The sequence below is a fragment of the Eutrigla gurnardus genome (genome assembly GCF_963514095.1).
Source record: "Eutrigla gurnardus genome assembly, chromosome: 10".
In the NCBI taxonomy this organism is placed as follows: domain Eukaryota; kingdom Metazoa; phylum Chordata; class Actinopteri; order Perciformes; family Triglidae; genus Eutrigla; species Eutrigla gurnardus.
The window spans coordinates 14,264,449-14,279,292 of record NC_139924.1 but is presented as its reverse complement, the minus strand read 5'-3'; the positions used below and the strand labels follow the sequence as shown (position 1 = coordinate 14,279,292).

The 14,844-nt window shown below is 42.4% G+C and overlaps 1 protein-coding gene across 1 annotated transcript; it reads right to left on the bottom strand.

The window, feature by feature from the left end:
• Positions 1 to 52: 52 nt before the first annotated feature.
• On the bottom strand, positions 53 to 11,530 carry bace2 (beta-secretase 2). Its single transcript, XM_084018735.1, has 9 exons — positions 11,008 to 11,530; positions 7,192 to 7,280; positions 6,440 to 6,656; positions 4,955 to 5,086; positions 4,261 to 4,395; positions 3,950 to 4,051; positions 3,397 to 3,546; positions 3,149 to 3,314; positions 53 to 1,625 (listed from the first exon to the last, which is right to left on the bottom strand). Exons 1-9 carry the CDS (start codon positions 11,293 to 11,295, stop codon positions 1,387 to 1,389), a joined length of 1,518 nt encoding a protein of 505 aa, XP_083874861.1. The 5' UTR covers positions 11,296 to 11,530; the 3' UTR covers positions 53 to 1,386.
• Positions 11,531 to 14,844: the final 3,314 nt, after the last annotated feature.

Genomic DNA, 14,844 nt, shown 5'->3' with positions numbered 1-14,844 from the left:
AAAAACACATTTATTCGTTTTAAATGATTTACACCTTTGATTTGGTCACAAGTTCAGTTTTATTTATTTATTTTACATCACAAGTACAATTTTTGGCACGGGAAAGAAATTCAATACATTCAAAGATTCAAGTGTACCTTCAGTTTGACAACTTTAAACTTTGGTAAACAGTTACAGGGTTGTACAGCTGGAGCCGTTGATACTCAGAATCAACAAGCACAGTGTCATAGTGATCGTGTGGCACAGTTTCTTGGACTGCATCATTGCGGGTTTTTTTTTTATATGAAGAAACTGAAACATAAAACTTACTTGCAAGAGAGCTAACTGCAGTCCGCATGTGTTTTCAGAGTGTCAAAAAAATGTAGTCTTCGTATAAAATGTGGTATAAATATGTACCCCTGAACATCTAGTGTCTAAGAAAGCAAAGATTTGGAATAATACAACCACATTCAGAGAGATTTAAATAGAAACATATACAGAATTAGTAAAATTACAAACAAATTGCATAACAGATCGAGAAATATTGATCTTTAGATTAACATTACACTTCAATAACTTTAGATTGACTTTAGAAACAAAGTGCAATTCAGCAGAGTAGGTCTCAAACTGCTGATAATGTATAGCAGTTAGTATTAGCAGTGAGACTTGAAGGCACGTGTGTAAAGTATGTAACCTTGCCATTGATATTCTTCCTATTAACAGTGATCGTTTGAGCAGCTTTTCTCCTTAACCTCAACATACAAACAGGCATTAATCTAACTCCAGAGACGACTGGAAGCTCAAAATATAAGTAGGCACAAGAAACATTCCTTCACTGATCAGTCATTTTGCATAGAAATAAAAATCTGTAACTTTTAAATAGTTCATCAATGCATCAAAGGGTGTCGATCGCAGAGGCCTGCTCTTCCGTGACTTCAGGAAGAAATCCTGCCGTCGTCGCTGGTGTGATATTAAGTGTGCACCACGAGTTTATTTTGTGATCAAGCTTTTCATACGTTGGTTCATGTCCTACATTTCCCAGAATGCCATCTGACATCCCTAAAGGGAATATTACACTTGAACTGAGTCTGTGTAGTTGCAGGGAGAGCAGTACTGATGGCACAGGAGTCCTTCCAGTTGAGAAAAAAGTAAGTATGACTAGATTTATTACAGTTTCTGGGGTGGATGTTCCTATCAGGAGGCCGGTGATCTGTCTGTGTCCATCACCGCGGGCCAAGCTGATGAGTGCAGTCGAGTGTCAGTCAGACATTCAGAGGCGAGCGTCACTGTCCGGTGCGGGCCGAGCCTCGCCCCTTTCTCCACGGCTGTGGAGGGGCTCTGATCGCTATCCGCCCGCCCGTTCATCCCCTGCCCGTTCGCCCTGTCTGCCCGGCTGTTTCCTCTCAGTCACTTGATGCGGTGTCGCACCAGAGAGGACTCGTCGGTTATCTCCCCGGAGTGGTGTCGGTATCGGCAGGGCAGGACCAGCAGGAGCAGCAGGATGACGAGCACCAGGGCGCAGACCGCCATCAGGGCGTAGGAGATCATCCACAGAAGAGGCTCCTTCAGCGTCCCGGAGCAGTTGGCCGCCACGTCCGCTGCCGAGAAGGGCCCGGCGATCTCGGACAGAGCCACCCCACCGCTCACTGCAGAAAGTAACGAGATGTAAATATCAATGCACCGGCGAAAAACAAAATCCACCTCCTGACCCGGAACAAACACTCACTCAGTATTATTTATCAAGTTGAACCACAGCAGAATAAAATCTAAATATAGGAGTTTATAGATGAGCTTGACTCTAGGGCAACTCATCAATAGTTAATGATAAGTGTAGTTATCCATCTAGACTCAAAAAATTAAAATGTGAGCTGGCAAGCCTTCTGTCACAAGCCTGCACCCTTAACCTCCAGCCTCCATCTGCCAAGTCTGTCAGCTTAATAAACAAAGGTGATCTTTGTACTTTGAGTCGAGTGGAAAGCCTTGCCAAGCTCATGCGTACTCTGAATCACAGGAAAGTACCACTGTTGCTGTTTAAGTCATGAACCGGATATTCTCTGGATATTCCATATCTAATCAGTTAAAGGGATACTTCACCCATTTGCAATAAGCTTTGTATTGTTAGAAACCTGGTAGTCTTTTTGAATGGCCGTGCATCATTTCCTCATTTTCCCCCAGAGATGGGAGAGCTCTGTATTTCTATTCTGAAAAAGAGCCTCCGATGACGCAAATATCGCCATTTTGTATCATCGGAGGCTGCTTTGGTTAGAGGGGGTAAGACTACAACACTAGTTCCTCATGTTTTCAACCCGCCTATAGGGGGCGGGACCCATTGAGACTACAGACCTATTACAGACCAGTGGCGAGACTCACTTTAGACTCGGGGTGTGAGCGGAACTGCATAAAAAATAAAATAAACTGAATAAAAATGCCAGTAAGCTCACCACCGGGCGGCCCAGTCCACTCGCCGCTGGACCCTGAGCCGGCAGTCTGGAGCGCTAACATACGCCATGTGCAGACGTGACTTGTCAGTAAAGTTTCAGTCTGTGTTCTCTCATTGCTTTTTTAAATTCCTTTAATCAATACACTTTATGCAACATATGGACTGTGGTTTTTATGTCCTGCAGTAAAATCATCAGCGACTTTTACTAGTGATGGATGTCATATGCTGACATTCTGCTGATTCTATCGCCTTTCATAAAAACCTTCACTATGTGCTGCTCGAAGCAAGTATGAAGGATCCAGCTTTCCTCTGCAGGTTTTATGTTTTACACAAGTGAACTCAATGCTGCCTCATTCTTACTGCAGTTAGTACTTGCTTACACTGAGAGTAACTGTCATCATATCCAGTGTTCTGTTGATGTTGTGCATGTGTTGATAACTGAGAATGAATAGAACCCTGTTTGTGCAAACTTAGTCTTTTCTGCTGCTCATTTCATGCAAACACATACTTAAAATAGCATACTTAAATCACATTCAAATGTTATCATAAGGCTGACAACATATTAATGTGTATGACAATCTGTAGAGCTTCATGCACAACTAGTCTTTTGTTTTCAAATCAATATTGCAGCTAATGTTTTTATGATGCACAGTAAACCCATTTGGACATATGATATGATATATCTTACACATTTTCCCGTCTAAGTCATGTTCTTGTATGTCCCCTCACCTGCACAGCTGCTGAGTGCAAAGCCCAGTCTGCGCTGGGCGCGGTCGAACACCACGTTGAAGCCTTCCATAACTGTAGCTCCGATCACCAGGCCATTAGCTGAGGAAGACAAGCCGAAACGGAAGCAGTCCAACGTGCCCACATCTGTGATTGGCTGGATGTACATCTGCCACGCAACACATACATTAACATTAGAGTGTCTCTTAGTGTTGACGGACTTGTTTCTGTGCTGGTGTTCATCCAGGTACCTGAGGCAGGATGGTGATACGGAAGGACTGGCTGGTGTTGGTGGCTCTTAGGTAGATGGACAGCTTGGGGAAAAACCTCCAAGGGGTCTCTCCCTTCAGCCAGCATGCAAGCTTGCTGCCATCCCAGAACCCTGAAGAAAAGTCCTGGATCTGAACCAAAGGAATAGACAAAGTCAGACAGAGGGATGAACAGACAGTGGGTCAGTAAAGCACTAAAACAGTGTTGCTATTCCCTTTCATTTTCCCACTTGGGATTAATCTACAAGGATGTGGGTGAATTAATTGAAAAGGTTCCGTCTAGGTTCAAATCTTGAGCACTGTTTGTGTGTAGTTACAAATGGTGAAAAATGTGTTAAGTAGAATAGAGGGGGGGGGGGGGGGGGGGGGGGGGGGTCATGTGTGCGCACACATTATTGTTTTTGTTCATAGCAGAAAACTCCTGATCCATCCTCCCAAAGCTGCTATGTCCTTGAGCAGCGAGCGTGCGCTATCCTCCCCTGCATCGCTTTGCTCTGACAACACGTTTCATCACTGTGGAGAGACGGCAGTTTACCAGAGAGCTGCGTGTGATGGCTTCTACCACGGCATTGAAGACTTTGACAGGAAGGCGCAGCAGTGTCGTCCCACTGTCAACTATAGCTTTATCCATGTTATACTGGAAGAAAGGGAGAGGGAAGTGCAGTAGTGTTATTCTCAGCTCAACGGTGCTCCTATGGAGGACCTTGAGCAAACTAAAACGTGTAAAATGAGGAAGCCATCCATCCTGTAACCTCAATACAATCACTTCAACAAGAATGAATGTTATTTATTTGCAACGAATTCCTTTCTGCTTCAAACTTTGATGTATTTTAGTCTGAAGTATACCTCTCTACAGTCCAGGTCCAGATTCTGGTCACCAATCTCCAGCTTCAAAACCTCCACTTGGTAGTACCACTCTTCTACTATAGGGGTGTACCACACCGACCCCCGATACAGAGTTGGTTCAACCCCTCCCATGATCTGAGGGAGGAACAAGAATACATCTTCAATCACCCACAGGTCAACTGTGACTCCAACACACTCAATATCCAGCATGTATGTTCTAGTAAAGAACAGTAAATAAGTACATAAACACACGACAGCACCCAGCCATCTTCCCCATCCGTCTGTGTCAGTGGGTCACATGACGGAGATGCAGCGAGGCACAGAGACAGTTTGTATAAGTGACAGACCTGCTCTCAGCAGGATGCTATCTTAGCTTAATTAGCTCCACTCTAACTATATTAGGCCTCCACACTGACAAGGAGGATAACAGCTATTACGTTTCCAAACCGATCCACTAGTGAAGGATTTTATTTTAATCCAAGATGAATTCTCAACCGCATCCCAGTCCTTAAAACAGTGAAGCACATGTTATACTCTACTCTATTACAAACATAAAGATTTCGAGGAAGAATATCTATAAATAAAAAAAGGCCTGCAAGACCGTTTAGGTCTTTTTTGCCTTTGAGCAAACTTTACAATCAAGCCATTTTGGAAAAGTTCACTTGATCACGCTCGGCCCCTCCTGACTACTCACAAGACTGCCTCCTGCGGTGTCTTCCATGCTGCTGGCTGACAGTCCAGCACCGCACATCTGGAGGGAAAAGATGTCAGGAATTCCCAGCTGTTGCACCAAAGAGTTGAAGAAGGGCTCCACAGACGAGTCCGGCTAATTGAGAGACAAGAGGAGACGTGTAATCATTAACTGGTGTTCAAATGTGTGAGATTATCCAGACTTACTTAAAAGTACCTACATGTTCTATTTGCCAAAGCATAGACGCCCATTAACATACACTATATGTTCAGAAAAGGACAGATCTAAAGAATGAAAATGTTGTGTGGAGGTTCTGGAAATATTTCCAGACATCCTAACATGATTTCATGGGGAAAACAAAGTCTGAAAAAGAAAAAAAGCAAGGAAGTTTAACACCAATTTAAGAGAACGACTGCTTTGTCTGTGGGGATGCCCAGTCTCAGGCTCCCAGTATATAGGACATGCTCGTATATTAATCAAATTGACTAAAAAGAAAGCATAGCACTTTGAGTATGTATTTCTTCCACAATAACAGAGTTTCATGGTCCAAGTGCTATTAATTAATCTATGCCAAAACAAATTAAATGATCTGGTACAGCATGGTTATTCTTTTGAGTTAATTTTTAATTCTTGTCTAAAAAAAAAAGCATCACACCCTTGCATCTGAAAATAAGTCACAAACAGGAAGCTTTTCCGTCGTCATGTGAAACATCCATGACTACGCCCAGATAAGATCTGTGCTGTAAAAGACATGCGGGACAGCAGGAAGTTATGCTGTGCTGCTTGATTAACTTGCTAAACCATTCTCATTTCAATGTTGTTTTATGTCCAGACTCACAGTATATGTAGTGAAGACTTTAAGAAAGAAAAAACAGAAATGATCACTCTAATGATTCCAGTGAATCGTTTTGAGTGAGACACATGCTGCCTTTACTTGGAGACTATTTTTACAGAGGAGCACAGAGGACTGATAGAGAGCTTCGTCACATGGCGCTACCGGAATCACCTGAAGCTCAATATCACCAAAACCAACGAAACTTTGGTGGACTACCAGAGGAACAGGAGACACCCTGTCCTGGTTGTCATCCAGAGAGAGGAAGTGAAGTTTACAAGTACCTTTCAGTCCAAATCAATAAAATAAAGAACACTGAAGCACTCTTCAGGAAGGAACAGAGTAGACTGTTCTTCGACTTCGAAGCTTCAGTGTGTGCAACAGATCTTCTGTAAGTCTAATAGCCAGTGCTCTGCTTTTCACAGTGGCATCAAGGCATCAACACGCTGTTGGAGCTGGACAGTGTGGAGGCAGTGGTGGAGAGGAGGGACAAATTCACAGCCACCCATCCTTCAATTGCCCCTCAGGTTAACACTTTAATTCTGTCAGCACTTGTTTGCATTGATAGCACCATTACCTGCAAAACGCTAGCTCAGTGGTCACCATGTCAAAAGTTGTGTTTAATAAAGGAATAAACTAAGTTGCATCTCTCTCACCCGTGCCAGCATGGGATAGGCCAGTCCCAGGATGCCCTGCCAGTTGACCCCAGGAAGGAAGAAGCCCTCAGATGACAGGATGGCAGCTATGTTTATGATGACGGTCCCATTTGGGCCTTTGGGGATGGAGACACGGTCGATGCCCAGGTCACCTTCCCAGTTGCCCTGGGTGTACCTGACAGCCACAGTTCGTCCCACTGACTGGTAGGTACTGGAGCTAAACACAGGGGAAGAAGCCAAGTAGTGTGAATATTTACAAAGGCACGTGGGTGGGTTTGGGGGGGGGGGGATACACATTAAATAATAACACTAGGTCTTATGGCATGTTTAGTTGAAAAGTATGGCCATTTAATTGAATTGTAACCATGCACTACATCACATGTGCAGATCATATTCCTTTTGTGATTAATATCAGTTTACCAGCAGATGGTAGCCAAAGTACACAAAGTTAAGTACACAGTTTAACTTTTTCACACCTGCTATTTTCTGCTACCATCCGGGTTGTAGCTTGATTGAGCTAGGAGTTTTAATTAATTTGACACTGTATGTAATAATTAAAACATTAATGGATTATTCTGTGTATGATACAGTAAAATGTATGTTTCTATCTGCATAAAACAGCCTAAGCGGATAACCCCATATATATCCATTTTATTCCCATTATTTCACGTTAATTTCCACGGATAGTTTAAACTTTGATTACTCCTGGAATTTTGCAATCCTAGAATACACAAAGAGTCCCGGCCACTCACAGCGCCATGTTGAAGTAGTGAGTAATGAATGGGTGTGGAGCGGCAGCCACAGCAAAGTTACTGCTGCCCGTATCCACCAGGATGTTCACCTGAAAAACACAAGGTGGAGTTTGCTTTAACAACCATGTCAGTCAGCTGCTTCAGGCCAACCCCACCCTAACCTTACAGAGCTCATAGGTCACAGGCTAAAAGTAACATCAATAAAAGAGCTAGGCACATTGATGATTTTACATTGGTGTTTGCATAAATAATAGTAATTAGAAAGGAGGAAACAGAACAAAATAAAGTAAATAAAAACAAAAAATTAACATGGAAATGGCAAGGAGAGGTCATTTGAAGACACACAACACTATGAAGATATATTGGAGTAATGTCTACCTGAGCAGGAAGCTGTGATCAGATCTGAGTTATAATCTGAGCTTCTCCTTGCATTGTTTATACATCTGGACCGGCCGTACGTGTTTTTAATGCATGCTATATGCATGTGTGTACACATGTGTGCATGTAAACCTGCCTCTCACAGGCTGCTCTGCACTGCTCTCATTAGGCAGCTACAGCTGATAACGCCATCCCAAATAACACACCCACCCTCGGCGTTCCCTCTCAGGGAAACACTGTTAGCTCTGTCAGCACTTTGGCGGTTGTCAGTACTGCTAGCACCATTAGCGGCGAACCATTGTTCCAGCCGTTGCCATGGTGAGAGACGGTGAGAGACATTGAGAGGCAACAGAAATGCTTCCAATCTTGTATACAGCACCTTTAATGCAAAGTGTCACAAATATTTTACTCAAAACTGAAGGGAAGAGTGCACTTTACAGCTGTATTTTGGGACTAAGCATGAGCAGGAATTTCATAATAACTTGAGACCATGATTGGGGTAACCCTAATTTCAGTTCAAGTGTCACACAAACTGCATGTGTGTCTAAATGACTATGCTCCTCTGATACTACACTCCGTGTGATCTCTGAGACAAACTGGCAGCTACAGACTGTATGACCTATCCAGCCATCCTGGCATGTGTCATGCACATAGTAGGGACCTGCAACAGCGGTTGAGATAATGTTATCTTCCAGGCATCAAGTCAACGAGCAGCAACTAATTAGCTTGCAGACTTCTGTCACCTCCACTACTGAGTGGGAGCCACATTCACACTCGCTAGCAAGCATTCCTCACCGTGACACAGTCGTAAAGCCAATGCCCCGTAGGCACCTGATGACTGAACAATAGAGCTCCACACATGTCACATGATACACTCTATGGAAATGCACATTACAATACAAACAGGGTTCATTCAGAATGCTCAGCTGCACAGGTACAAATAACTGCAACCAATCAATCTATCATGGCTCCTCTGTGGCTCGCTTTGTTTTCATTTAGAAAGACCCGAACAGCGGGAAGTAGTTCATTTGAAATAAAAGTTTTGACAGGCATAATATATATAAATTATAACATTTTGCCAACATCCCTATGTCATACTCAGGTGTGCATGAAGCCACTATGAACCGGTTCAGTTGGGCACAGGAAGCCCTAGTTGGCCCGTCCATGGTAGCCAGCCTTATCGGTTCCTCCTCATTGGACAGGCCTGGCCCCATCACTGTGGCTGTGCCACGTAAAACCCCACTGCTTCCTTGTAGATTGCATCAGTCAACTCTCACAGGGCCTGAACCGGCCAAACAGGCCAGATTGGAAAACACTGAGACCTTGTGGTGAGGGGAAGGGAGCGTGGGCATTTCCTTCTCCCCAGACCACGTATCATGTCTAGTCACACTATCCTCCCTTAGCTGGGCTGCCGAGCCCCAGGCAAACCTCCACCCCTGCTGCTGCAGCAGCCTGCAGTTGAGCGTTCGCCGTCTAATTGGCAGTGTCTCCATGGCGGCAATGTGCATCTGCTACCTGTTTGTACCAATTAGCAGATGTGAGGCTCTCCAGCAGACACTTCAGCCTGGCAATGGCACATGCTAACAGATGCGGCAATTAGTGGCTCATTTGAATAGTGGCTCATTTAACACCGCAGCCCTGTAATCACATCATTATTTAGTTGGAATAATATTGAGAGTATGACTCAATAGTATGGAGTTACAGGACATTTTGGCACTGCATAACCAATCTCAACCAACGTGGATTGAGCTCTACTGGATAACTGATCTAAGGTTTCACTAAAGTATAAACGCTGGAATATCAGAGGAGAAATATCAAGCGGTTTCTCCATCTTACAAATACAATTGTGTCCCCCACAAAAGCATCATCCATAGGTGGAACATTCAAAGCAATGTATACAAATCCCCATCAGCTGCTTGCTCTTTTTTTTTTAGAGCACAAGCATCCTAAATGAAGGTTAACAACAGTTAATAATGTTGGGATTTCTGCTTAAATCATAGATTCATAGATCATAGAATTGAAGTATTTATTTCCACATAGAATAAATTGATTATTAGAGTTGCTTCTTAGGTGATTTGTTTGATGAGTAATGCTTTGTAGACAGTAGGCCTACATTCTTTATGAGAGAGGCAGATGACAATATTATAAATGTAGTTATAGTGTACTACAGCTACTTCCTAGTCTGCAGGAATAAAACATTGATTTGAATAAACATTAGGTTTGGGGGATTTTTCTCCTTTTGAGCAACATCTTTAAACGTTGGTGTTTTGTTTTGAACGGCAGATATTGTACAACTATTATACAACCGGGTTGTAAAGTTGTGTGGGAACTGTGCTCAAGTAAGTGCTGCTTTACCTCCTCAGAGGTTGACACAGGGCCGTGTAATGGCAGGTAGCAGCAGTAAGCCTCTGTGAGCCTGAAGAGAATCTGAGACTTGCCACCCAAGAGTCTTAAAAGCTCTGATCTGTTTAACTTGAGAGGCCCAGAGACAACAGGTCATGTCACTAATGAGATAATTCACCTTTGATTTAAGCTCCATTTCAAACGCATTGTCTTACAGCACAATGGCAAAGCATAGCGTCAAAACCTACAACACCCTAAAGTAACATATGATGTATTTTTAATAAGGTAAGGGAAGTGAGGGGAGAATCCCTCCCCTAACTCCGCTGGGACCATTTAGTCGCACTTAATCATTAATACCATCTAGTTAGGCACTTTACATAACAAGCAGCATAAAATGACACAGGCGTATTTCCTCGCAGCCGAAAGAAAAATAAGCAGCAGATCTGTCTGAACCAGGGTGAGTGCTGTTTTGTACTCCCTGGGAGCCTCATAATCCCCATCAGCTGCCTGGTAAGAAAACAGTGGTCCTCACAGGCACATCATGTGAGTGCATGTAAGCAGGGCTTTAGTCTACCTTCGGACCCCCAGGCTGCCGGGATCTGAGCCAGCCACTGCACCCCTCAGCCATGCTACCATCAGGCCGTCCCAGACCAACAGGCAGGCCTGTAAATAAACAGCTGCTTTTGTTTAATGAAGACAGTAATATCAACATATGCTAGTTTAATCTTCCCATGGCCCAAGTCCTTGTTCGGCTGTTGGGGACATGCAAACCCCCCACCCCCCTCCCCTTCAGTGGATCACATGGTGGACGGACCGGCCCCTGTTCACACACACCAGACCTGACATACGTGACTGAGCACAACACATGACCCTGTGCAGATCCAATGACTAATAAGGAAAGCAGGAAAAACGAAAGGGAATTAGTAAGAAAGGGATATTTTCGGTTTTACTTACACAAAAACAGGAATCAAACAAAAACAACAGACACAACAGTAACAGTAACTGTGTGTGTGTGTGTGTGTGTGTGTGTGTGTGTGTGTGTGTGTGTGTGTGTGTGTGTGTGTGTGTGTGTGTGTGTGTGTGTGTTACTATTACCTTTTGGCCAGGTGTACCGATTTCCATTTCAATGTAGTAGCCTCTCCCAGAGTCCCCTTGCAGGTTATTTTGCATGTCCAGAAAGTTCACGGTCCCGGTCGGATCCGAGGCCAGAGAGAGGCCGTTCCCATCCGACGCTAAAGCGACCTGCCGACTCAGAACCACGTCCGAGGACACGTTGTAAGTCCCCGCGGATATTCTGAGTGGAATAGCGAAGTAACAGGTGGACACGTCGAAGTATAAACTTAGGACCAGAGCCCATACCGAAACAGCAGTAGTGTGAGCCATGGCGGTGTTTCTTTCTCTAGTGATAACAGGGGACGTCGCTCCGGCTCCAAAGTTTGCTCCTTAACTTTTCGGTTTGGCCATCACGGGAACGCCTGAGCCTCGGTAACCGCCATCACGGGAAGGCTGCCTCTCCTCCGTCAGAAGTACGTTACACATAGAGACATTGTCAACAGTACGAGTAACACTACAACCACTGTTTGACCGCAGTCTGTAGTCTCTCAGAGATGTTTCACTTCCACACACACTCCTCCAACTGGAATCAAGCTAGCCGCTCTGGCGGAAACACGGCGCCCGGTTACACTTTCAAATTAAAGGCACACTAAACGGTTCTGGTTTGCAGCACAGATTCAAGGACCTCGTCTTTACTCAGGACATTGACAGGACATGTACAGAATTATGAAAAGGAGGGAAATAAAAAAACGTCCCCACACTATTATACAATTAAACGTTTGAGCATAAGCCAATTAATAAGTTCTTCAACTATTTAACATTTGATGACATACCTTGTGGTGCATTGTATGTCAGGTTAACGTTTTGGATTTAATCCAAGATCAAGTACTCTACTTTTGTTTTGTCTGTGTGTCATGTTGGGTTTTTTTTGTATTGTGAAGTTTATTTTATTTTGAAGTTTGAAGTGTCCCGACCGTTAGTCTAATTTTAACCGCCTTGACGCTGCTGGGTTACCACTTCCCAGATGCCAGGTGACAGTTTTTTTTCGACATTGACACTTTTTTTTTTTTTTTTTTTTTGCTTCGCTTAAAGTGTCCTCATTTACAGCGCAAATCCAATTCGCTACCACTTTTCAGAATGTTTCAGTGACAGAAAAGGAAATTCCCTCAACCAGAGGCTTGATGTCACAATTATTAAATCTTTCCAAGTCAGTTCAAGTACTGTGAATATTTAAAAACAGTCCTGTATGTCAACTCATACCTGTATTGTAGCCTATAATAAGTTGTCAATACTATGATTCATATGTCAAATTGTGCATGTTTTTTATGTTTTTATTTATTTATTTATTTTTACTATTTTTAGTTATTATACTTTTGGATTTTTTGAATTTTAAAAGATAATCCCCATCAGCAGTCAATGTATTAGTTTCTTCTTTCCAAGTCTATTCAGTTGCTTTGCATTTATAACACAGTACCATAGTGTTTTACATTCGTTTCAAGTCTCTCAGATAACTTCACATACTCACATCAACTCATTATGATGACATGTGCATTAATAAACTATAATTTAAAAGCCTGGTGCAGAAGTGTTAAAGCCCATTTCCTTTGTATGCTTGGAGTTCATTTTGTTTGCACATGATTAAGACATCCAAAATAATGCCAACAGCAATCACATGCATTTCCTCCCGAGCTTCTTTACTTCCTTCTGTGCCCGAGCACCAACTGCTGGTTAACGCTTGTCCACTACATTTGAGTAATAAAACCAGCTGTGGGTGTTTGTAAAAAAAACATACATTTAATCTTCCATGTTAGAAACCCAGGGGTTTTTGTTCTTTATGTGTTCCAGCTGGGAAAGTCTCATTTGCTGCGTTGACAGTGCATAGAAAGAGGAAGAACATCCCAGTGGTAAGGCAAGATCAATGTCACAAGCCTTCTCCATGCTGCTGCTGCACACAGAGACAACCACTGTCTCGCTCTGAATTCCTCATGAGTCCACAGTTACGCTGTCACATGTTCACCCCCATCTCCCTCTCTGTTTCGGTCGTCCATTGAAGTCGAACACTATAGTTACAATAACCTGAATAATATGAGGAAAGACTGTGACCACAAAAAAGATCTTTCCGGTGCATTGCTTGTCATGCACTGGGTCTTGTGAATGACCCATTTAAGCACAATTCTCGTTTCTTCTTCCCCACGACTTTGAGATATTTCCTTAGCCCGAGAGTATAAAAACAGTGGGAAGGAGGAATGCATTGTTTACTTGTCTGTTATAGCCATGAAACACAGTGAATCCAGTGATTGATCATGTGTGCTATACCTCATTTGGTTTGAGGGTGTCTCAACCCCATGACCTATCATTTTTGTGTACCAATAAAATTCTTTAAATAAATCCAGCAATCAGAGGCCTGCAGTTTTACACATTCATTTTCCTCTGCTGCATACGGAGCTGCAGATGTATTTGAAATGGTAAGAGATATCTAATCAATTTAATGTGTTTTTTTTAATCAGGCGAGTGTTTATCAGATAGAGTAAGAAAAAAGTTACAGCGTTCAGTTTGTGATGATAAGAATTTTTCATGCAACAAACGGTTATTGGGGTTGAGGTTTGTCCGAGACATGTGAAAAATATTACCATTGTCCCTGCAGGACTTTCGTTACCCAGTAACTTTTGTTGTTGGTCATATTTGAATAATGTGCCTGTGTTGTATCTGTTGAGGCAATATTTTGAATATGTCCATTCCTCCTGCAGTTCCACTGCTGGCCACAACAAGGCACTCCACACCATTCTTATGCCTTTAATCTAACCTGCGGGTGATGTAGCATCTCTGTGTGTGAGCAAATTAGGCAGCTTAGTAGAGCCAGTGGTCCTACATTTGGCAGTGCAAAGCTCCTTTACTGGGACATTGGTACTTAATCCTCACAGCTCTGATCATTACAGCTGATGAGAGAGAGAAGAGGAGAGCACTCTACATTATTTCATGTGCAACCTTTGCCTCAATATCACACACGCACACACACACACACACACACACACACACACACACACACACACACACACACACACACACACACACACACACACTTCTACCAAATCACAGATGTAACTAGAGATCATTTAGGCTTTAGTTTAGTGGTCACTCTTTGCTAGAAATATGGATTTAAACTGTTTTGTGTAGTAATTTTGAAGCTAATTGATTTTCTCCTACCTGATGCAATATGCAATTTGATTGTGTTTTAATAAGAAATTAGACCATCATGTCAACTATTAACACAATATAATTTAAAAGTGCACCCCATGTCTGATATGGCATTCCCGTAACATTGGTCAGGAATGCAATTAACGGGTTTCATCATTGATTCATATTTTTCCTTTATTTTAAAATTATTATTTTAAAATTATATACAGTTATGACATAAGGATCCATCACAATTTCCCAGAACTCAAGATGACATGTTTAAATGTTGTATTTCGCCCAACTTCCCCAAATTCAGATACAACAAGATATCCAATATACAATCGTATAAAACACAGAAAATCACAGAATACATTTGAGTAGTTGGAACCAGAGGGCGCTGAGTTTTTTTTGATTAATCACTTTTGAATAATAATAATAATAATGATGATGATGATGATGATGATGATGATGATGATATTGATGATGATAATAATAATAATAATAATAATAATAATAATAATAATAATAATAATAATAATGATAATAATAACAACAATAACAATAAATAAATAACAATTAGGCTACACAAAAAAGACCAAAAACAGCAAAAAAGACAATACATATTGTATTTTCAACACTTTAATGAAACTATGCTGTCCTGTGAGATTTTGGGACCATACACTAAAAGCAACAGTCGAAAAGACA